The sequence below is a fragment of the Periplaneta americana genome, chromosome 7 (assembly GCF_040183065.1).
Source record: "Periplaneta americana isolate PAMFEO1 chromosome 7, P.americana_PAMFEO1_priV1, whole genome shotgun sequence".
In the NCBI taxonomy this organism is placed as follows: Eukaryota; Metazoa; Arthropoda; class Insecta; order Blattodea; family Blattidae; genus Periplaneta; species Periplaneta americana.
In genome coordinates, this window is record NC_091123.1 from 59,827,314 (window position 1) to 59,848,194 (window position 20,881).

The window sequence follows — 20,881 nt, forward strand, 5'->3', positions numbered from 1 at the left end:
CAGAATGCGTTAAACGTTAAATCCACTGTCTAACACTGAATTACTGGCCGTTTCAACGCGATGTATATTTCAACGAGGTTACGATTCCTACCCCTCACTGTCGCCTGAAATTGAGGCCAGCTTCTGATTCAGAATAAAGATCTCGTTATATGAATACGTTTATTTTTATAAAAAATAAAATTATATTACAACAAATAAAAATAACACTTCGTAAATACAAACCTACTATACATTTTGTTTGTTATTCAAATTACACCAGTATCTAAATCTATACAAGTGTTGTACTATCGGTCGTGACGAAAGGAAATTAAGTATATAAAGGTGGCTTACTCGCGATTTTCCTTCATTCACCATTTCATAGACAATAAAACATTGGCTTTTTTTCGAAATGTAACATTGAAATGTTTGATGCATTATCATTATGTTAAATTAGATGATTTCTTGAAAACAAAGTGATAAATCTGTTCACGATAAATCATTGTCAGATTGGAGTAAATCAGAAGTAAATCGAAGAGTATGGCATTTGATCAACCTGACGCGTTTGATTTAATTTTGAGAAAGCCTAATGAAAATCGGGTTTAATAAGGCCTGTATTGCCTCTGTAAAAATGGTGAAGAAGGCTCTACTATGCTTATAGGAACTAGTTTTTGGCTTCTTCACTTCTTTTCTTCTTTCAGTTTTAACTTCGTATTCGTAGTCGCTGTTGTGCTCGGCTTGTTCTTCTCTTTGCACCTGTAGATGTTGCAGGCATCTGTCCTCACAGCTTTGAAGAGTTCCTTCATTCCCATGGCGTCTGCAGTCTTGTCGGGTGTACTAGAACAGAGAAGATGTAACGTGTCATCAGAAATTATGGTGAATGATCAACTGGAGTGCGCTAGCTATCCTTTTTGTGATAGCTGATCCATTTGTTTATATATGTTCGAATCAAATTTCTAGACATTTAAAGGACACAACTGATATGGACCGTACTTTGTCCCGGGAGGCTACAAGATTAAGCATTGGAATGGAATGGAATTTATGGGAGTGGATTACTGATCCAGCACTGCGACCTTTCAAGATCTATTGCGCTAACCCTCAAGCTAGGCGCATTCCCAAACCCACATCACCTGATAATTCTAAGGTTCGCTGAGCACCCAGATTTCGAGTAAGCAATCCCCCTCGTCCCTAGGCCAACCCCTTCCGTTCGTCGCCAGCCGCTGATCGAGGAATGCTATGGAATGATGAAGAAATGGTGACGGAATTATATAGGTACCTAATATGCGGGAAACAGAACCCCGAGAAAAACCCCTACCGCGACCTTGTCCGCCATACGTGAAGTGTCACTATGAATTTTCAATGACTATTACACTTTTACTACGTCATACTACTTTTGACCAATAAAACGGTACGAATGGACGTCTTTCAACCAATCATGGCTGCTTATCGCACAATTTTATCGCGTCCCTAGCATTTGTTTAATTTTATCACTTCCCTAGCATTTGTTTGTTTTTATCATTAACCTAGCATTTGTTTCTTTATAGTAATATTATAGATTTATTAATTTGTCCTACACAATAATATCTGTAATATTGACAATTAATATTTGAGGAGAAAGAATAATATTCTCATAGCTGCAGTGCATATGTCTGTATAGATTACTGCATACTTAACTGCGGAATCGCGGCCAAACAAGTCACTCAACTGAGTGCACTCCTAATATAGGCTAATGGCAGTTGACATTGGACATATACGTCAACATATATGCCTAACTTGGAGTCAGGCCACAAAGGGAAACACTGAAGGACCGGCCTGTTCGGTCCGGTGCTGTGGATTGAATTCGGCGTAGCTCAGTGGTCAGAGCGCTTGGTACGTAGAACCTAAGGACCCGGGTTCGATCCCCGGTGCCGGAGCGAATTTTTCTCCTCAAATATTAATTTGTTTCTTTGTTTGCCAACATTTCAATCTGCACTGGTCTGGACGTCAAAAAACAGAAAATTACAAACCACTCCAGTCGATGCACAGCAGTTTCAAATATGACTCGCTTTGGCATTCAAGAAAAGGAATTAATAAAGATCACTGGTCATAGCTATACATCTTCCCTGAAACCCCATTTACATATAAATGAAGAGCACCATTCGGAAATTCTGAATAAGTTTGAGGAATACACTATGTACATCAACGAGTTCCACTTCTTTTACGCACACGTCCAATATAACATCAACTGAACCTCTAACCACTAAAACATTCAAATTTGAAAATTGTACTTTCAATAATTGTTCCTTTTAAAATTATTCATGTTTATTTTTTATTTCACCATCCTTAATTAAAAGTTTTCTTATTTCATCATCCCTAATTAAAACTTTTCTAACACTTGTTTATATTATTTAGGTTATGTTTGTTATAGATTCTGCTATATGATATTATGTATAGTCACGTATCAGAGATTGTTTAATACTAAGATTTATTGAAAATCATGTCAAGTGACGTTGATTACTGGGATCCGGATAATTGAAGTGGAATGCAATTGTTTAATAAAAATGAAACTGAATCAACAAAGCCTTCTTGACTTTTTTTTTTTTTTAGACCGGCCAGAGGCCGTTTACCAAATTTATCTTTGTTTTCTGTTTTCGTTTTCATTTGTTTCCTTTGTTTTTACTTACACTAATACAAACACAACACCCATGCCCGAGGTGGGACTCGAACCCACAACCCTTCGGACCAAGCGATAGAGACATGCCGTGCCCCTACCGCTTGAGCCATCCGGGCCGGCATGACTAGTAACCGTCCACAGAGTTCAGTGAAGATTCCATAGTTGGCACAACTGATAACAAGAAAACGGCTACTACGCATAACACTATACTGCCATCTAGCGTAATATTTGTAATGTTGAGATGGTACAATAATACATTTGAAGACAGTTGTATTTTCATAAGTCAATTAATATTTTATTGTATTGGAGTACTTCGTTACTTCTAATCTTTATATACTTCCTTCTAATAGTGTAGGCTATTAGTCAATTAAATCCCACTCGAGTTTTTATTTTCTCTAGATAAATCAAAACCTCTAGTGAGATTACTGTTGAAAAATCCGAGACCTGACTGGGACTCCAACCCGGAAAGATTAAATATTACTGGAGCTTTTAAGTGGAGGACTCTCATGCGTGCATTAAGCAAGCGAAGTACTTGACTGAGCGCTCAGCGACTCGTGTTTGGTCAAGTTAGTCAGAGCAAACACTTTAATAATTACACTGGTATATTTCACTAGAATACGCTATTTTTACTATTTCCACTATCATAAACAGGGAACGGATTTATATGGACTAAAAATATATGAAATATGTAAATATATATGTAGTTATTTTTACCAAAATATGGAATTAAATATGGATTTTTACCAAAATATGGAATTAAATATGGACTTAAAATTATAAAAAAAATGACTATGTACGTTAAATATTGGTACATTTTAATCAAACTAAACAAAAAATATAATGGACGTACCTTATCTTCCAATGTAGTTTCAACAAAACACAATTTTTATTGTCTGTTACCATAACAATAGGTTACAAACATTTCTTTCAAGTGCTGAAAAGTGAATCTTCTTCTATTGTCTCTGAGGATAGATTTATACTGACTAAAAGAGCGTTCGACGTCACAAGAAGTAACTGGTACATAATTCAATTTCACAATGTCTGCTGGGGATAAGTCCAAGTTAATCTTCACTGTTGATTCACCACTCATCACAGCAACAACCTTTTGTAGTTCTTCATATCCAGGGTTTTTTGAAAGTACAGTGTCCACCTTAGCTCTTACTGCATCTGCAACTTTACCTCTACCACGATTCAGTTGTTCCACAGTACTATTTATAATTTCAAAACTTTCAGATAGTGAAAGGTGCCTATTTTGGAGACTTTTGAGCGTTTTTATGATGCATGAAAATGTATGCTGAATGTGAGCTAAGTCATTCTTCACACTTATGTCACAGGTAACTGTTTTCGCAGTATCAATTGAGACTGCATCTTCAGAGTCCAATGCAAGGAGAACATTGTTAATAGAGTCTATATGTTCGGCATAATATTCAACTGCTTCTAGCCATGTACCCCATCTAGTTAAAATTGGCTTTGGTGGCAATGGAATTTCAGGGTACATTTCTTTCAACACGTTAACTCTACTGGGAGCTTTGAGAAATACTTTTTTCACTGATGAAATCAACAAATCTACTTTAGGGAAATTGTCTCTGACCACTTCTGCCACACGATGAAATGCATGCGCCACACAAGTAAAATGAGTCAATTTAGGATATACAACAGATAATGCTTGTCCAGCTTTGACCATATAAGGGGCAGCATCGCTAATAAAGAATAACACATTATCGTACATAATACCCTTTGGCCACAGGATACCCATAGCTTCGTTGAACAGTTTAACTATAGTTTTGTTATTGCACTTTTCTAGAACATCACAATGTAAAAGAATTCGTTCAGAATATTGTTCACTTAACAAACCGATAACTACATTACCAACAAGTCTACCTTCTTTGTCGGGAGTCTCATCAATGGAAACCCAAATTGAACTATCTTTAATTTCATCTCTTATCTTCTGTATTGTCTCATCGTAGATGGATGGAGCATACGTCTTCCTAAGTGTTGACTCATCCGGGATTGTATGTTGAGTATATTTTTCAAGGAATTCCCTGAAGACCTTATTCTTTAGTTTGTAGAGAGGAATATCAGCAGAGATGAGAGAACGGCACAGGTCGATGTTAAACTCAGATCTTACATTCGATGTTGTTGGTTGTGTTAAAAACAATTGTCTCTGCTTGGAATTTAGTTGTTTGTTGGCCTGATGTTTACTAGTTGTAATGTGTTGTTGCACCAGGAACTTTTGTGTAGATGATACTGCACACTGACACAAATTACAAAATAATATTTTATTGTCAGTTGATAAACCATCTTCTTTAAATTCTGAAATGTAACTTGTTAGTTTTGATTTTAAATTGACTGAATGACGTACTTTTGGCATATTTACCGTCTTTATAGTATGATTTACAAAACTGAACCTATGTGTACTCTGACTGGCATTTAACTGTTGAGCTGCACAACTGAAGTCTGTTAAAAATTTTAAATTAAATTAATACAGTTTTGTAACTTACTTTCCCATTGTTGATAGGACTGCTAATTTTCAAATAACTCTGATGTTAAAGGGATTACTGAACATGTGTTTAAATCTCTATTGTTGAAATGTATTTTTAAAAGTTAATGGAATTTTGTTTTGTTTTATTGTTAAACCTAATATAATATGGACTGTTTTATATGAAATATGGAAAATATATGGAAATTAACGAAAATATGTACTAAATTCTAAAATATGGAAAAATATGGAAAATAAAAGTAGGATTTTTCAACCCTACACATTGTGAAACATAAAGATAATGCAAAATATAAATTATATTAGCTTTATAAGTAAATATGTATTTACATATAAATCCTTTCCCTGATCATAAAGAATCTAGACATACATTGTACAAACATTATTGACACAATTGTTTGACGTGTTGTGTATTGTAATACATTCAAACGCCGATTGTCAAAAAGATTGCTTTTCATCTCTAGAATATGATCTTTCTTCAGATATTACTTTTATAGAATATGATTTTTATTTTTATGCTCGACCATGCCGAAATGTAGTAATTATACACCTGGTAGCAGTCCTTTAATGCATGTCATTAAAGTACACCTACTCATTAAAGTACAGGTGTTTTCAGCCAATGACAACTCAGCTTACAGGTGTTCAGCCAATAACACGTCAGCTTTGTACCGTTATAAAACCGCAAGTATCGATTATTCTCGGATATGCAATCGAAAGAGAATTAGCGAAAAGTCACGGAGACTGGAAATACAATACTGTCGCAGAAGGTTATGTTCTGTTACTATAATAATTAGCGTTAATTGTAAATAATATTCAAATAAATTCAATTTGTCATCTCGTTTTTCAATGTCGAATTCAATAATCAAGGTTATACCAAGTTTAACGGGATTACACAAGGTCAATGACATTATTGTTCCTCGGAAAAAAAAATCAATACTTTCGCGTCTGCGCACATCTCACAATTCACGACCTAGAACAAGGTCACTTCCGATCTTAACAGATACAAATAAAATGTATAAGTTACATCTGAATAATTTCAAGTTAGAAATATGGTCGAGCATAAAAAGTCGTATGAAACTCGCCTATAATGGTAATTAAGAAGCTCGTATGAAAATTATGAAACTCGCTTGCGCTCGTTTCATAAACATCCATACTCGCTTCTTAATTACTGTCATTATAGGCTCATTGCATAATGTACTATTAATGTATCAATTTTACTTCATTATGTTAATCATTCCTTTGGTCCAAATTGTCTTACGAGTATTTAACACTAAATTGTAATCGTTTAACTATTAGAATTTCATGCAACTAAACACATCTAATTTTTCCTCTTACTATTATGCTGTTCTTGTTTCTAAATTTTGTTGTGAATGAATTTCTTTTCCTGTAACTTTTTATTGAACTTCAGTGCGAAAGAAAGTTGTTGGAAGCTTGTTAAGTCGAATGAGAAACATCTCCTCACTGCTAATGCTTAACAACTGACTAGAGGAGTAGTGGAGTGGGTGTTAAGTCGTTGCAATAGAAACCCTGTACTTCATTGAAGATGAAATACGTAACAGCTACAGCATGAAATCTCAATCTAGCCGTGCAAATCCAATTAAGTATCAAAGCCCATGTTCGTCACGCCTCGATTGCGGCCCGCTGCGGGTTTCTAGATCTTCTTCTTTACAGAACTGCACCTCATGTTCGTGATGTACCCTGATTCACTGACGTTGCATATTGCCCCATGTTTTTCTTTTGTGCTCTGATCTGTTCCGAATTGAAGCAATGCCAACACGTCTCTCAGTGCTTCTGGTACATCAAATTGAGATGCTTTCACTGCTACTCCTTCCGGCCAGCAACATGCAACTACAGTTGATTGGCATTCCCAAGGAAATTGTTTGAGCTCGTCTGTTAACTGTCGTGTACGTTCTAAAATGTTGAATCTTCTATTTCTTCGTGTGAATTACTTACTTTTAATAATTTTTGCATAATTTTAAGTTTAGAAACATATTAGTTAATGCTCCTCGTTAGATAATGAATGAATGAATAAAAGAATGAATAAATAAAAGATTGAATGAATAAAAGAATGAATGAATGAATAAAGGAATGAATGAATGAATGAATGAATGAATGAATAAAAGAATGAATGAATGAACGAACGAATTAATGAATGAATAAAAGACTGAATGAACAAACAAATGAATGAATGAATAAACGAATGAGTGAACGTATGAATGGAGAAAAGAATGAATTAATAATGAACGAACGAATGAATAAAGCAATGAATGAATAAAAGACTGAATGAACGAACGAATGAATAAATAAATAAATGAATAAAAGAATGAATAAACGAATGAATGGAGAAAAGAATGAATTAATAATGAATGAACGAATAATAAAGGAATGAATGGATGAATGACTGAATGAACGAACGAATGAATAAATGAATTAATAAAAGAATTAATGAACGAATGAATGGAGAAAAGAATGAATTAATAATGAATGAACGAATAAATAAAGAAATGAATGAATAAAAGACTGAATGAACGAACGAATGAATAAATGAATGAATGAACAAAAGAATGAATGAATGAATGAATGAATGAATGAATGAATGAATGAATGAATGAATGAATGGAGAAAAGAATTAATTAATAATGAATGAACGAATAATAAAGAAATGAATGGATGAATGAACGAATGAATGAATCAAAGAATGAATGAACGAATAATGAATGAATAAAATAATGAACAAATGAATAAAAGAATAAATGAACAAACGAATGAGCGAATGAATGAATAAAAGAATGAATGAAAATTAAATTAAATTATGTTTTATTTAACGACGCTCGCAACTGCCGAGATTATATCAGTGGAATTTTGTCCCGCAGGAGTTCTTTTACATGCCAGTAAATCTATTGATATGAGCCTGTCGCATTTAAGCACACTTAAATGCCATCGACGTGGGCCGAGATCGAACCCGCATCCTCGGGCACAGGTCAGCACATGTGTTAATGATGGCGAAATGAACCCAGGTAGGATCCGTCGTCGAAAGTTACTCAGCATTTGATCTTAATGGATTCAGAGAAAATCTCGGGAAAACTTGAACCAGACAACTTGTCCCAACCAGAATTCGATCCCGGCCCGCTAGTTTCGCAGTCAGACACGCTGACCACTACTCCAAAGCTGTGGATCATCAAGAGAAAGTAAGAAACTGTCAACTCATTGCCTCTTATTTTTGTGAACTGTCCATTGGACACAGGAAATTCTATCCTAGTATCTGGTGTTCATATGGACATTCCGATGTGCTTGTACGATGCACTTTTCTATCGTGGGAGGTCATCTGCGAGATGACAGGCAACTGCCCTTGTCCTAGAAGCCGTTACCTCGATATCTATGGAACTGTGAACGGTCAGTGTTTTCATATGAAAGACTTTTACGATGGGAATATTCTGTTGAATTTCTCTGTCAAGGGTGACCAAGCTTTCTAATCACTATGACCGGATAACAAGGTCCACTGTCTGGTCAAGAGACGCCTAGATACCGAACAGACGTCATTCTTGTATGACGCAAACTTAGCCCACATTCTTCATAATGAGAAAGTTCGGTTTCCTGTAAGTGGTATTCGCCTACATGTGTGCGCTGCTTCTTGTGCCGATGAATCTTAAATTAAACATCACGCACACTTTGACTCTTGTTTCCCATTAAATACCGTCACGTTGTTCAAAATGGGAAGCTCACTGAAGCATTCATGATCACCTAACCTAGTGTTCCTGTTTTCTGCAAATCATTTTCATTCGATGTAAATGTCTTCTCATATAAAATGTTTATCATTATTAGAGACCGGATTTTAAAGGGAATTCCTTTTTTTATTTCAATACGAAACTTGAAATAATTAATTACAATGTTCAAAACTATCTTTCACCGACCAAATTATGTGGTTCTGACTTCCCTTTTTTCCCTTTTTTTTCCTTTTTTTTTAGTCCATATTTCCTTTTCTCCCCCCTTTTTAAAAACATCTCTTATTTTGGTTCTTTTTGACAGAATATCGCAAACATTTAGATAATTTTCCTTTTTTTTCCGATAGGCCTATAACTTCCTGAGCAAGCGAAATAAATATCGTTCTTCTTCTGATTCCAGACAATGAAAAACTAATGACGTGTGCTGATTTAGAGCTCAGGATAAAAAGAAGAATTTCACCTCTGGTATCAATTGATGTAGAGCGGTCATTTTCTGTTTATAAAGACATTCTGCATTTAAAGAGGTAGAATCATACTGATATAGGTCAGTTTCTATCTGATGCTTTTCCAATTCACTGCTGGCTAAAGCAGGGAGATGCACTATCACCTTTACTTTTTAACTTCGCTTTAGAATATGCCATTAGGAAAGTTCAGGATAACAGGCAGGGTTTGGAATTGAACGGTTTACATCAGCTTCTTGTCTATGCGGATGACGTGAATATGTTAGGAGAAAATACACAAACGATTAGGGAAAATACGGAAATTTTACTTGAAGCAAGTAAAGCGATCGGTTTGGAAGTAAATCCCGAAAAGACAAAGTATATGATTATGTCTCGTGACCAGAATATTGTACGAAATGGAAATATAAAAATTTGAGATTTATCCTTCGAAGAGCTGGAAAAATTCAAATATCCTGGAGCAACAGTAACAAATATAAATGACACTCGGGAGGAAATTAAACACAGAATAAATATGGGAAATGCGTGTTATTATTCGGTCGAGAAGCTATTATCATCCAGTCTGCTGTCCAAAAATCTGAAAGTTAGAATTTATAAAACAGTTACATTAAATCTGAAAGTTAGAATTTATAAAACAGTTACATTACCGGTTGTTCTGTATGGTTGTGAAACTTGGACTCTCACTCTGAGAGAGGAACATAGGTTAAGGGTGTTTGAGAATAAGGTGCTTAGGAAAATATTTGGGGCTAAGCGGGATGAAGTTACAGGAGAATGGAGAAAGTTACACAACGCAGAACTGCACGCATTGTATTCTTCATCTGACATAATTAGGAACATTAAATCCAGACATTTGAAATGGGCAGGGCATGTAGCACGTATGGGCGAATCCAGAAATGCATATAGAGTGTTAGTTGGGAGACCGGAGGGAAAAATACCTTTAGGGAGGCCGAGACGTAGATGGGAGGATAATATTAAAATGGATTTGAGGGAGGTGGGATATGATGCACAGGATAGGGACCGATGGCGGGCTTATGTGAGGGCGGCAATGAACCTTCGGGTTCCTTAAAAGCCATTTGTAAGTAAGTAAGAATCATACTGAAACGTATTGAAATGTTGAATGTGATCAAATACAACACTTTCCTTATATTGTGAAGCGATAAATATAAGCTTGTGTGTGCTATATAGTCCTTTTTTAAGTCCTTTTTTGACTATATCAAAAACAACACTTTCCTTATGTTGTGAAGAGATAAATGTAAGAATGTGTATGCCATGTATATCCATGAATGTGCTGAAGTGTGTTTTGGGGAGTAATATAGTCCTTTTTCAAGTCCTTTTCTTCGGCTATAACTATCCCTTTTTTGTCCTTTTTTGGTGAAAAATTTTCCCTTTAAAATCCGATCTCTAATCATAATATTGCTATATACAGAGTGTTTTTTTAAACGTTACAGCTGTTTTTTAAACGTTACAGCGTTTCGAGAATATAATTTTGAATAAACATTTCTTCGTTTGAAGGAGAAAATAATGACATTAGTTAATTTTTACTTAACAGAGGTTATTATCCTCTTGAATCCTGAGACATTTGTTGTATTATTTTTCAAGTTCAGTATAATTCTACATTTCAAGAAAAAACAAGTCACTGACATGAGGAAAAATGCTGAAAAAATTCTGCAGGGTACAGTTAGGGCACAAATGTAGTATATTATACTATACTTCGGGACTCTGCACATACATCTTATATCATAATCATGAATGAAGTATGGTATAGTATACTATACTCTTAAGACTCAGAAGATTAAGTTCATTTGAGATTATCTTGGTTTTATAAATGGGAACCCAAACTTTTTCATCAGATTCTGATTTTACGCTCAAAAACAAACAACTTTTGTCTGAAATTTTTTTTTTACCAAATTCTTATTTTTATAAAATGTTTAACAAAACTGAAAATCATTAGTCCACTGTATTACTGGATAAGATGTTAACTTTTTACATGGACATAAACATTCTTTTTAACTATCAGTAGTTCCACGACCATTATAGGACTAAGTTGGAAGTTAATACTTATTGAAGTAATTTGACGATCAGATGTACATATGTAAAAGATGTAGGGTAAAGTTGCCTAATTCCGTAATGCTCCTAATCCCGTGATATGTTTCTTAACCCTTTCTAACCCAAATTAAATTTACAAGCAATCCATGTTGAAACAAATAGCTGTATTAGGACCAATTCAGTGACCAAGTTACGGGAGTGGCAACATTTGAAACAAAACTATATTGATGAAAATGTATTGAAATAGAAGTTATCCCGCAAAATTTACCATCATATGTAACACACAAGTATATAAATGCTATAAAGTTAATTATTGCCATATGGTATCTATAGGTAAGAAAGGGTTACATTAAATGTCAGTCAAAGCTTTGCAGTTGGACCATAGCGCCAGACATCTTTCTCGAAAGAATGCATCTTTCGCTTACTTTTGAGACATCGGTGAACTTCCTAGCAAGATACCCAATTCCGTGACATTCAGTAAAAAAAACGTACCACGGAATTAGGGATATCACGGAATTAGGCAACTTAACTCCTACAAAAAATAGTCGGCCTGGGTAGCGTAGTCGGAATAGCGCTGGCCTTCTGTGCTCGAGGTTGTGGGTTCGATCCCGGCTCAGGATGATGGCATTTAAGTGTGTTTAAATGCGACAGGGTCATGTTAGTAGATTTACTGGCATGCAAAAGAACTCCTGCAGGACAAAATTCCGGCACACCGGCGACGCCTATATAACCTCGGCAGTTACGAGCGTCGTTAAAAAACCATAATTTTTTTAATTTACAAAAGTTCTTCTTGTATACAGTGTGTTTATATTAAATGTAAGCAAAAGAAATCTGATCAAGATACAATATTACAATCTACCGATGTTTTTCAATTTTGTTAAATATGTTATAAAAATAACGCTTTGATAAATGTTTCAGGCAAGATTTGTTTCTTTGCATAAAATCATAATCCGATGAAGAACGTTTCGGTTCCCATTAAAAAGGAACAATAAGTGGACGTTAAAATGACCTTGATATCCAATGTTCATCCCCTTCAAACAAATAAACGCTTTTTCAAAATAGTATTATCGCAAATGCGTTGCTTTAAGATAACCAGCTGGAATGTTTCTTAAAAAAACGCTCTTTCTGTAGTAGAATGGTTGGGTCACTGGCTGAGAACAAACTGCCTACTGAAGGATGCACTGGAAGGAATGTTTAAAGGGAGAAGAGTTCGGGGCACAAGAAGATATCAGATGATAGACGACATTAAGGTATATGGATCATATGAGAAAACAAAGAGGAAGGCAGAAAAAGGAAAAATTGGAGAAAGCTGGGTTTGCAGTGAAAGACTTACCCTTGGACAGAACACTGAATGAATGAATGAATGAATGAATGAATGAATGAATGAATGAATGAATGAATGAATGAATGAATGAATGAATGAATGAATGAATGAATGCTATAGTAGAACATCGATTATCTCAACTAATGGGAAGTAAATATTTTGGATAATCAAGCATATATGAAAATATCCAGATTCATTCATTCATTCTTTCATAGTGTTCTGCCCAAAGGCAGGTCTTTCACTGCAAACTCAGCATTCTCCAGTCTTTCCTATTTTCTGCCTTCCTCTTTGTCTCCTCATATGATCCATATTATCTTAATGTCGTCTATAATCTGATATCTTCTTCTGCTCCGAACTCTTCTCCCGTTCACCATTCCTTCCGTGCATCCTTCAGAAGGCAGTTTCTTCTCAACCAGTGACCCAACCAATTCCTTTTCCTCTTCCTGATCACTTTCCGCATCATTCTTTCTTCACCCACTCTATTCAACACAACTTCATTTCTTAATCTATCTGTCCATTTCACACGCTCCATTCTTCTCCATAACGAAATTTCAAATACGTCTATTTGTTTCTCTTCATTTCGTCGTAATGTCCATGTTTCTGAACCATACAAATATCCCGATTAGTCTATATTACAATAAATGATATTAACCTACAATTAAATTAAAACACGGAACGTTGCTGATACTTTATTTTGAAATATGAAGTGCTGCAAAGTAATGAAATGATAGCTACAGCACTAGAGTTCGTTGTAACTCCAGTATGCTAAACAAAAATCTTTCTCTGCTGTACTGCGTACAGTTTCAATAAGTCATCAAATACGAATTCATTAAACTAAGCGATTGGAGTAGTACTTAAACATAGCAAACAGTGCACTAAAAGTTTGTGCAGTAATATTGGGTGGGGCAGTGGTGATTCAGCGACTCGAACAATCCATTAGGAATAACATCGACTTTCCACTTTGTCTATGTTTGCATGAGGAGGTATGAGAAGATAGGGCAAGTAATGGAAAAGATAATTGAAGAATGTGATCCCATAACTCACTCAGTCCATTTGACCTTATTTATGATTTATATGTATGATAATGATTGAGACCTATGTCATACAGGGACATCATTTTATTTTTACTAACATTTCTAATATTAATCTGGTTATACCTTTTAACTAACGGTTTAGAATAGGAAACACCGTTTGCTACCTCCTTCCACGACTGGAGTTCGATGATGCTGGAGTAAAATACAAACAAATCACTTTACTAGGTATAGGAGGGAAGAAAAGTAGTTCATCCATTTACGTAAACTAGGAAATATCGCGATTTTCAGTTTGATCATTTTCATTAGGTTTTTGTTTTAATCAATACACAGTACAGTATTAACAATAAGTAGGCTATTTTTACTAAAGAACTGAGCTGTCCATTCGGACGTATTCATTATGCAGTGTATATTATACTGTCTACAGCACATTAGCGTACAATTTAGAGACTGAAGTTAAATTGAAAAATAATCATAATATGGATATTTAAACACATTTTTGAAAATGGTGGCCGTTCATTTCGATACAGGCTTCAGTTCTTTTGTGCATATTATCACATTATAGACTATTGTACCTAATTACAATTACCAGTTTCGTTCTTCGTAATAGTAACTCATGTTGAAATAATTCTGTACCTACTCTATAAAAGACTACCTTACGTATTGTAAATTCAATCTTCACTTCTTCCCGATTCGAAAAGATAAAATTACTCAGACATGCTATCTACTGTCTGTTCAAGTGGTTTTGTAGAAAGGGGGAAAATCACGTGACAGTTAATTACTTAAGAGGTCCTTTTATTTAAGTTATTTCAAACAGTTGTATAATATTACGAAGACGTCCAATTCCTAACAGAAATTAATGTTTTCAGAAAAGAGCTAAGACATCCCAGCCACTAGCCTTTATAGAGGGGCGAGTGGAAGCGGGTGGAGGGAACCTGGATGCGACGTAGACAAACGGACGACAGTACCTGTGCGAAAATATGATACAATATTGAAAGCTCTTTCGTCACTGGAAAACGCGAACATATTTCTGGAACGTACTATACTCACTGACTCAGTAGTCTACTATTCACTATGACCGTAAGGAGACTTTGACTGCATACGCGGCCTTGGTTCTGTGTGGAGAACGGTTGGAAGTTTACAAGTAGAGGAGGTGGGAGTGAAGTACATTCAAAAACTCAGGTACAATAAAAATTGAAGTAAAAATAAAATGATGTCCTTGTATATTCAGCTTGTTTCTTCCAAAAAAAAAAAAACGCCAATCCTTGTCTAAAAGTTAGTGTTATTGTGCATGTCACTTGAAAACTCACTCAGTTCATAGACCAGTGGATAAAAGAACTAGCTCAATCCTCTCATAAAAATGGACTTAACGCGTTTTGGGATCAATTATGAAGAAATGTTAAAATAAGTATAACCTATCTTCTGAGGTTTCTGAACTAGTCGTGTGTGTTTTTCTATCGATTTTTACATTTGTGAGGCCAGTGATGGGATTATTGTCGCAGCTACAACTTGTGTAGGAATTAATTATTACATATTTAAGCTATTTATCGAATTGTTTAGTCCTGATTATTACCTTAGTAGAATTGTTTAATTCCAGAACTACCTACTTATTAAAGAACCTAAATTTTATGAGCATAATTTCTATAACTTAATATTATACCAAGAATAACTCTTCTCAGCTTCTCAGCCAGTTGAGTTGGAGATTTGCTTCCAAGCTTTCGACGGCTAGCTCTGCCATCTTCTTCAGAAAGCCGTCGAAAGCTTGGAAGCAAATCGCCAACTCACCTGGCAGAGAACCCGAGAAGAGTTATTCTACATCAAACGCCGGGAATGCCTCAAGTCATACATATTACACCAAGGTTTCTCGAACTCCAATCATATTGATTTATTCAGTATCTTTTATTACACTCGTATATTATTATCTGTGTTTGCATATGTTTGCTTGCGCCTTCGTGTGTGTTTGAAGAAAGTAAAATTATATTTATAAATTCGATTTTTTTTTAATTTCAAGGAGTGTACACATTTTCACGACCCTGGAAGATTTTTGAAACTGTCTAAAGGTTTTTGTTACATTAATTGTAATGGCAATGCAGCGAAGTATGTAACATTGCATATTCGAGAAAGGAAGTAATTAAGATATCTATAGAAATATGACGTGCATTAAGCACCATTCATTCTGTTCTCTGAAGGAATGTCACTCGGAAAGTAAGGCTGACATTTTACAACAAGTGTCCTTATCTGGAGAGCTGAAATTTGACAAATGCAAAATAAAATCAAAGCTAGGATACACAGACTTGGGGTTTCTGCGTTGGTTATCAGAAATCTCTGATTGGAAATAATCCGTAAAAATATAAGATAGGGATGTGGAAGTGATACCGCGGATATACAACAGTGAAGAGACTGAAAAAAAAATTAATCTGGAATGGACATGTTCAACGCACGCTATCAAAACTTGTCATGAATTAGATTCTAGCGCAAATCAAGAAAGAAGAAGACTTACTGAAAACTGGAGATCAGGAATCAGTGTGATCATGGCCTATTGGAGACTTCAAGAAAGCAGTACGAGAACCAGCAGACTTAGCGGTTGGGAGTCGGACCCTCGTTATGGTCTGATTCATCACATATTCGAGAACGAAAGTAATTTTCTGTACAACTTCCTAGATTTTAAATAAGTAAAGAACATTTTGTAGGAATAGACTTTATTTGACATTAATTAGTTCGTATAGAGAAAGTCTTGCATTGTTGATATTTTATTTTTACTCTACAAAGTTATTGTTTAAAATCTTTTTGATTTTTCTGTATCTTTCAGAATATTTATCTTCGTTGCAGATAAACAATTTGTACAGGCTCATAAAATTTGGATCAATAACGTTAAAATCTCCTCTTTCGTAACAGTGGCAATAGGAGTAAGTAGTGACTTAAGTCACAGGTAATAAGATAGTAGTCAAGAAATAGTGGAATTGAGGAGCATAGTATCAAAGTTAAACAACTCCATTTTTTTATATTTCGAGATATCGATTCTGTCTCATAGAATTTTCTATGCTGAATTCGATTCTGGAACTGTTTAGGTTAAAAAACGGACAGAATACAGCGAAAATAGCACTTAATTGTGTACTTAAGAATCAAAATGTAGACAACTCCACTGTGGCTTGGTTTCAAATTAGGACAATTCCTTCAGTAGCCAATGAGAAGCCCACATTCGTACCACATTTTCCCATCACTCAACGCGAATCCAACATGGCTGATTGTTTATATCATTGCTTACGAGATTATATACGCGAGGCGAACCTAGCGGCAGAAATTGTCATGACGCTCAGAGAACCACTCTCGACCGTGCTATGCGCCAGCTTGAATATAATCTCGTAAGCAACGGTTTGTATAATTGGCTTGTGGATGAATAAGACGTACTGTTTTACATAAATTTCCTTTGTAAAATTATGGTTACATCGTTATTTCAATAAGAATATGGAAGTTCATGTCAAAGAAGTTCTTTAAAAGGAAGCGAGGAAGCTTCGTTTGGTTTCAAAATCAGACAACTCCATTTTAAATATGGCTTCATTTGGTTTCAAACACAGACAACTCCATGACTTAGTTTCAAAGGCGGACAACTCCACTTTTTAAACTTAAATTGCGACCTGAATATTAATTTTAGTCACATTTTGAGACTAAAAAAATGTTTCTATGATCCATGAGAATTATTAAAAATATCTACGTATAACAGTGACATGGTTTCCAAGGATCTAGTTTTTTGTCTCTCCTGTAAAAAAAAAAACAAATGTGGAGTTGTCCAACTTTGATACCAAGCTCCTCAATTATTCTAAGGGTTACAATAAGACATATCTAGAGAACCTTTCCTTACACCCTCTTCATGAATTAAAAATGTATTCTTAGTCACTAATATTTGAACTCTAATCTCTTGAATTTGAAAGCTAGTGCATATACACTTGAATAACGGTGGGTTAATTAATATTTCATTGTTCGACAACCTTGGATAATTTTATTTTATTTTTGTAATTAAAGTCTGTGTTCTTTAGATGTAGTACAGACTTCACATACCGTAATTATCTAGCACCTAATACATTGCCACTTCCTTAACTTCTAACAATGCGAATGTTTGTAGTGAAAACATTGGGATCCATCGGATAAACTTAAATCATTCCATCTTTCCGAGATTTAGTTATCTTTGCAGGTAATCTTAGCGTACCGTTCTTCTACAGAAGTGAGAAATCAGCATTCTTAAAGACAGATGAGAGATAACTCAGTTGAATACTAGCATACATTTCCGCGCTTTATTCATTAATCTTATAAGCCATCTAAATTTGTTTCACAGTACAGATATCTTGACACATAGATTCCTGACTTACGAACTACTTAACTTACAATCTTACGAAAATATAACTCTTGTTTTGCTCAGTAGTTTTTTTAATCTTTTTCTTTCTTATGCTGCAGTAAGAAATAAGTTGGTTTCATTTATTCATTCATTCATTCATAGCGTTCTCCAGTCTTTTCTATTTTCTGTCTTCCTCTCCGCATATGATCCATATATCTTAATGTCGTCTATCATCTGATATCTTCTTCTGCCACGAACACTTCTTCCGTTCACCATTCTTTCCTGTGCATCCTTCAGTAGACAATTTTCTTCTCAGTCAGTGATCCAACCAATTATTTTTCCTCTTTCTGAACAGTTTCAGCATTGTTCTTTCTTCACCCAATCTTTCCAACACAGCTTCGTTTCTTATTCTGTCTGTCCATTTCACACGCTCCATTCTTCTCCATATCCACATTTCAAATGCTTCTATTCGCTTCTCTTCACTTCGTTGTATTGTCCATGTTTCTGCCCCATACAATGATACACTCCACACAAAGCACTTCACTAGTCTCTTCCTTAGTTCTTCCTCAGAGGTCCGCAGAAGATGCTCCTTTTTCTTTTAAAAACTTCCTTTGCAATTGCTATTCTCCTTTTGACTTCTTGGCAGCAGCTCATGTTATTGCTTATAGTACACCCGAAGTATTTGAAGCTGTCCACTTGCTCTACTTTCGCAAGTTTACCTTCTTTACTTTTCTTCTTATGACCATGGTCTTTGTCTTGTTTGCATTTATCTTCATCCCATACTGCTCACAGCTGTCATTTAGCTCCAGTAACATATCCCTTAGTATCATCTCCTCTTCTGCTAATATCGCCATATCATCAGCAAATCTTATGCACTTTATCCTTCTTCCTCCCACTGTCACTCTTTCCGTGTTCTAAAAACAGTTCTCCACTAAATCCTCCAAGTAGGCTAGATTTTGAACAGGGTAGGTGATAAGGGACATAGGTTGGTTATAGGCAAAAAAAAAACTGGATTTAAACCTGAATATAAATTATATTCATCTCTCTATGACTTCAAGAAGAGTTCTGCAATTCATTTACTTTCCAATAGAATTTACTACTAGGTCTTTCCTGTCTGTAAAAAAAAACTGTCTAATTTTTGTTCAAACGACATTACCTTCATATACTAACGATAGCCAGAAAATCATAGACTGAAAGAATGGCAGAAAACTCCCGAAAAGGTTTCTCAATTCTGTTAGAAGGAGAAGAAGTGTAGAAAGCAGATCTGGTCGTGAGTCTCAGAAGAAACCATGGAGGCCTAGACCTTGATCGATTGCAGCGATATTTTACTACTTAATTAACTTATTATTCCCAGAACATGAATTTTACCAGCAATCGAAATGTATTGGGAATAAATTAGAATAAGGAACAAAAAAAAGTTTCCTTCCCAGGCAGGATTCGAACCACGAAAGTCTTAGTTACCAGTCTATCGTGCTCTGGAGTGAACAAGGTTCTGAAATCAGCTACAAGGCTCGGTCCGTTTTTTTTTTTTTTTTTTTTTTTTTTTTTTTTTTTTTTTGCCATACTGTACAACACGGTACCGTCCGCAGAGAGCACCACTGCTCTGACTGAAAACAACTGCCATTGCGTTCTCAGTCAGTCCTCGTCCGTACGTGAACAGAGAATATTGAGATACGTAAACATATTATTCATTTGTGTTCGGTGAAGTGATCATAATGCCGAAGACAGATGTTAAAAATATGGGATGTGTTCTTTAATACAAGAATATGGTGTCCACATTTTTAGTAGTGATACTGGTGAAACAATTAAGTGTCGGTTATGTATGTGTGCATTAAAAAAGATAACAAAACAATCGATAGAACATCACTGTAATACACAGAAACACATGAAAAATGTTGATCGTATGTTAGAAGAAAATAAGGGTTCAAGTTCAAATTCCGCCTCAAATATGAAATATGATTTTTGCCAGGATTTGTGTCCAATGATTATAAGTTGCAAATTTTCCATTCAAAACTATGAACAGTCCTCACTTTAAAGGGTTTATAGAAAAGTACACAAAATACGCCATTACAATAGTTATATCAACGTACAACCAATATTCAGTGATTATTCCGTGTGTCAATTTACTTTCCCCCGGCCTATACCTGCACGCGCCTAGTCATGATGATCATGATGTTTTTAGTTAAGCAATCATGGAATTTTTAACGACGCATTCTAATTACAGAGGTCATTCAACATCGAAATTCGACGGTTGCAAGAAATGTCCGATAAATTTAGCCTCCAGTCCTCCATCAGGAACGTGACACTTTTACATCTACAACACGAAACTCAAGCTTTAGTTGCCTCCCAGAAGAGGATATGTTATAGATTTTATCACCCTTTAAAATACATCGACTTCGACTGAATTTGAACTCGCAAACATAGAATCCAGTGGTAGACCTAATCACTAGGTCACCGATGATGTTAGGAGTTTATAGAATTTGTATTGGGAGAGTATGAAGTTTGTCGGATCTACTTAATTCACCAAATTTTCATACTATCTGAGTCATATTTCTTTTTGGTTTTCTCCTTTGTTTAAACTGCTGGGATTATTCACTGTGTCATTCTCAGAGAGAGATGAAGAGAGAGACCATCTCGATTCCTTACTCAGCATTCTTGCATTCAGCAGAAGAACTGGCACATTAAACTATTTAACAGACAACTCTTCTATTTTATAATTTGGTGCATGCAAACTCCAGTAACACGAACAGTAGCTCACGTTTTAGAAAATAAGTATGACATATGTTTAAATCTGTACGTCGTGATGTCAGAGAATCTGTATATGATTATCAGGTAAAGATTTAA

At 35.2% G+C, this 20,881-nt stretch overlaps 1 protein-coding gene across 1 annotated transcript in view; it reads right to left on the bottom strand.

Moving 5' to 3' along the window:
* Positions 1-215: 215 nt before the first annotated feature.
* LOC138702699 (uncharacterized) overlaps positions 216-20,881 on the bottom strand; it is a 51,591-nt gene continuing 30,925 nt past the window's right edge. Inside the window, exon 5 of the mRNA XM_069830021.1 lies at positions 216-813. Within this exon, the coding sequence (XP_069686122.1) occupies positions 657-813 (157 nt within the window). The 3' untranslated portion in view covers positions 216-656. The remainder of the gene's footprint in view (positions 814-20,881) is intronic.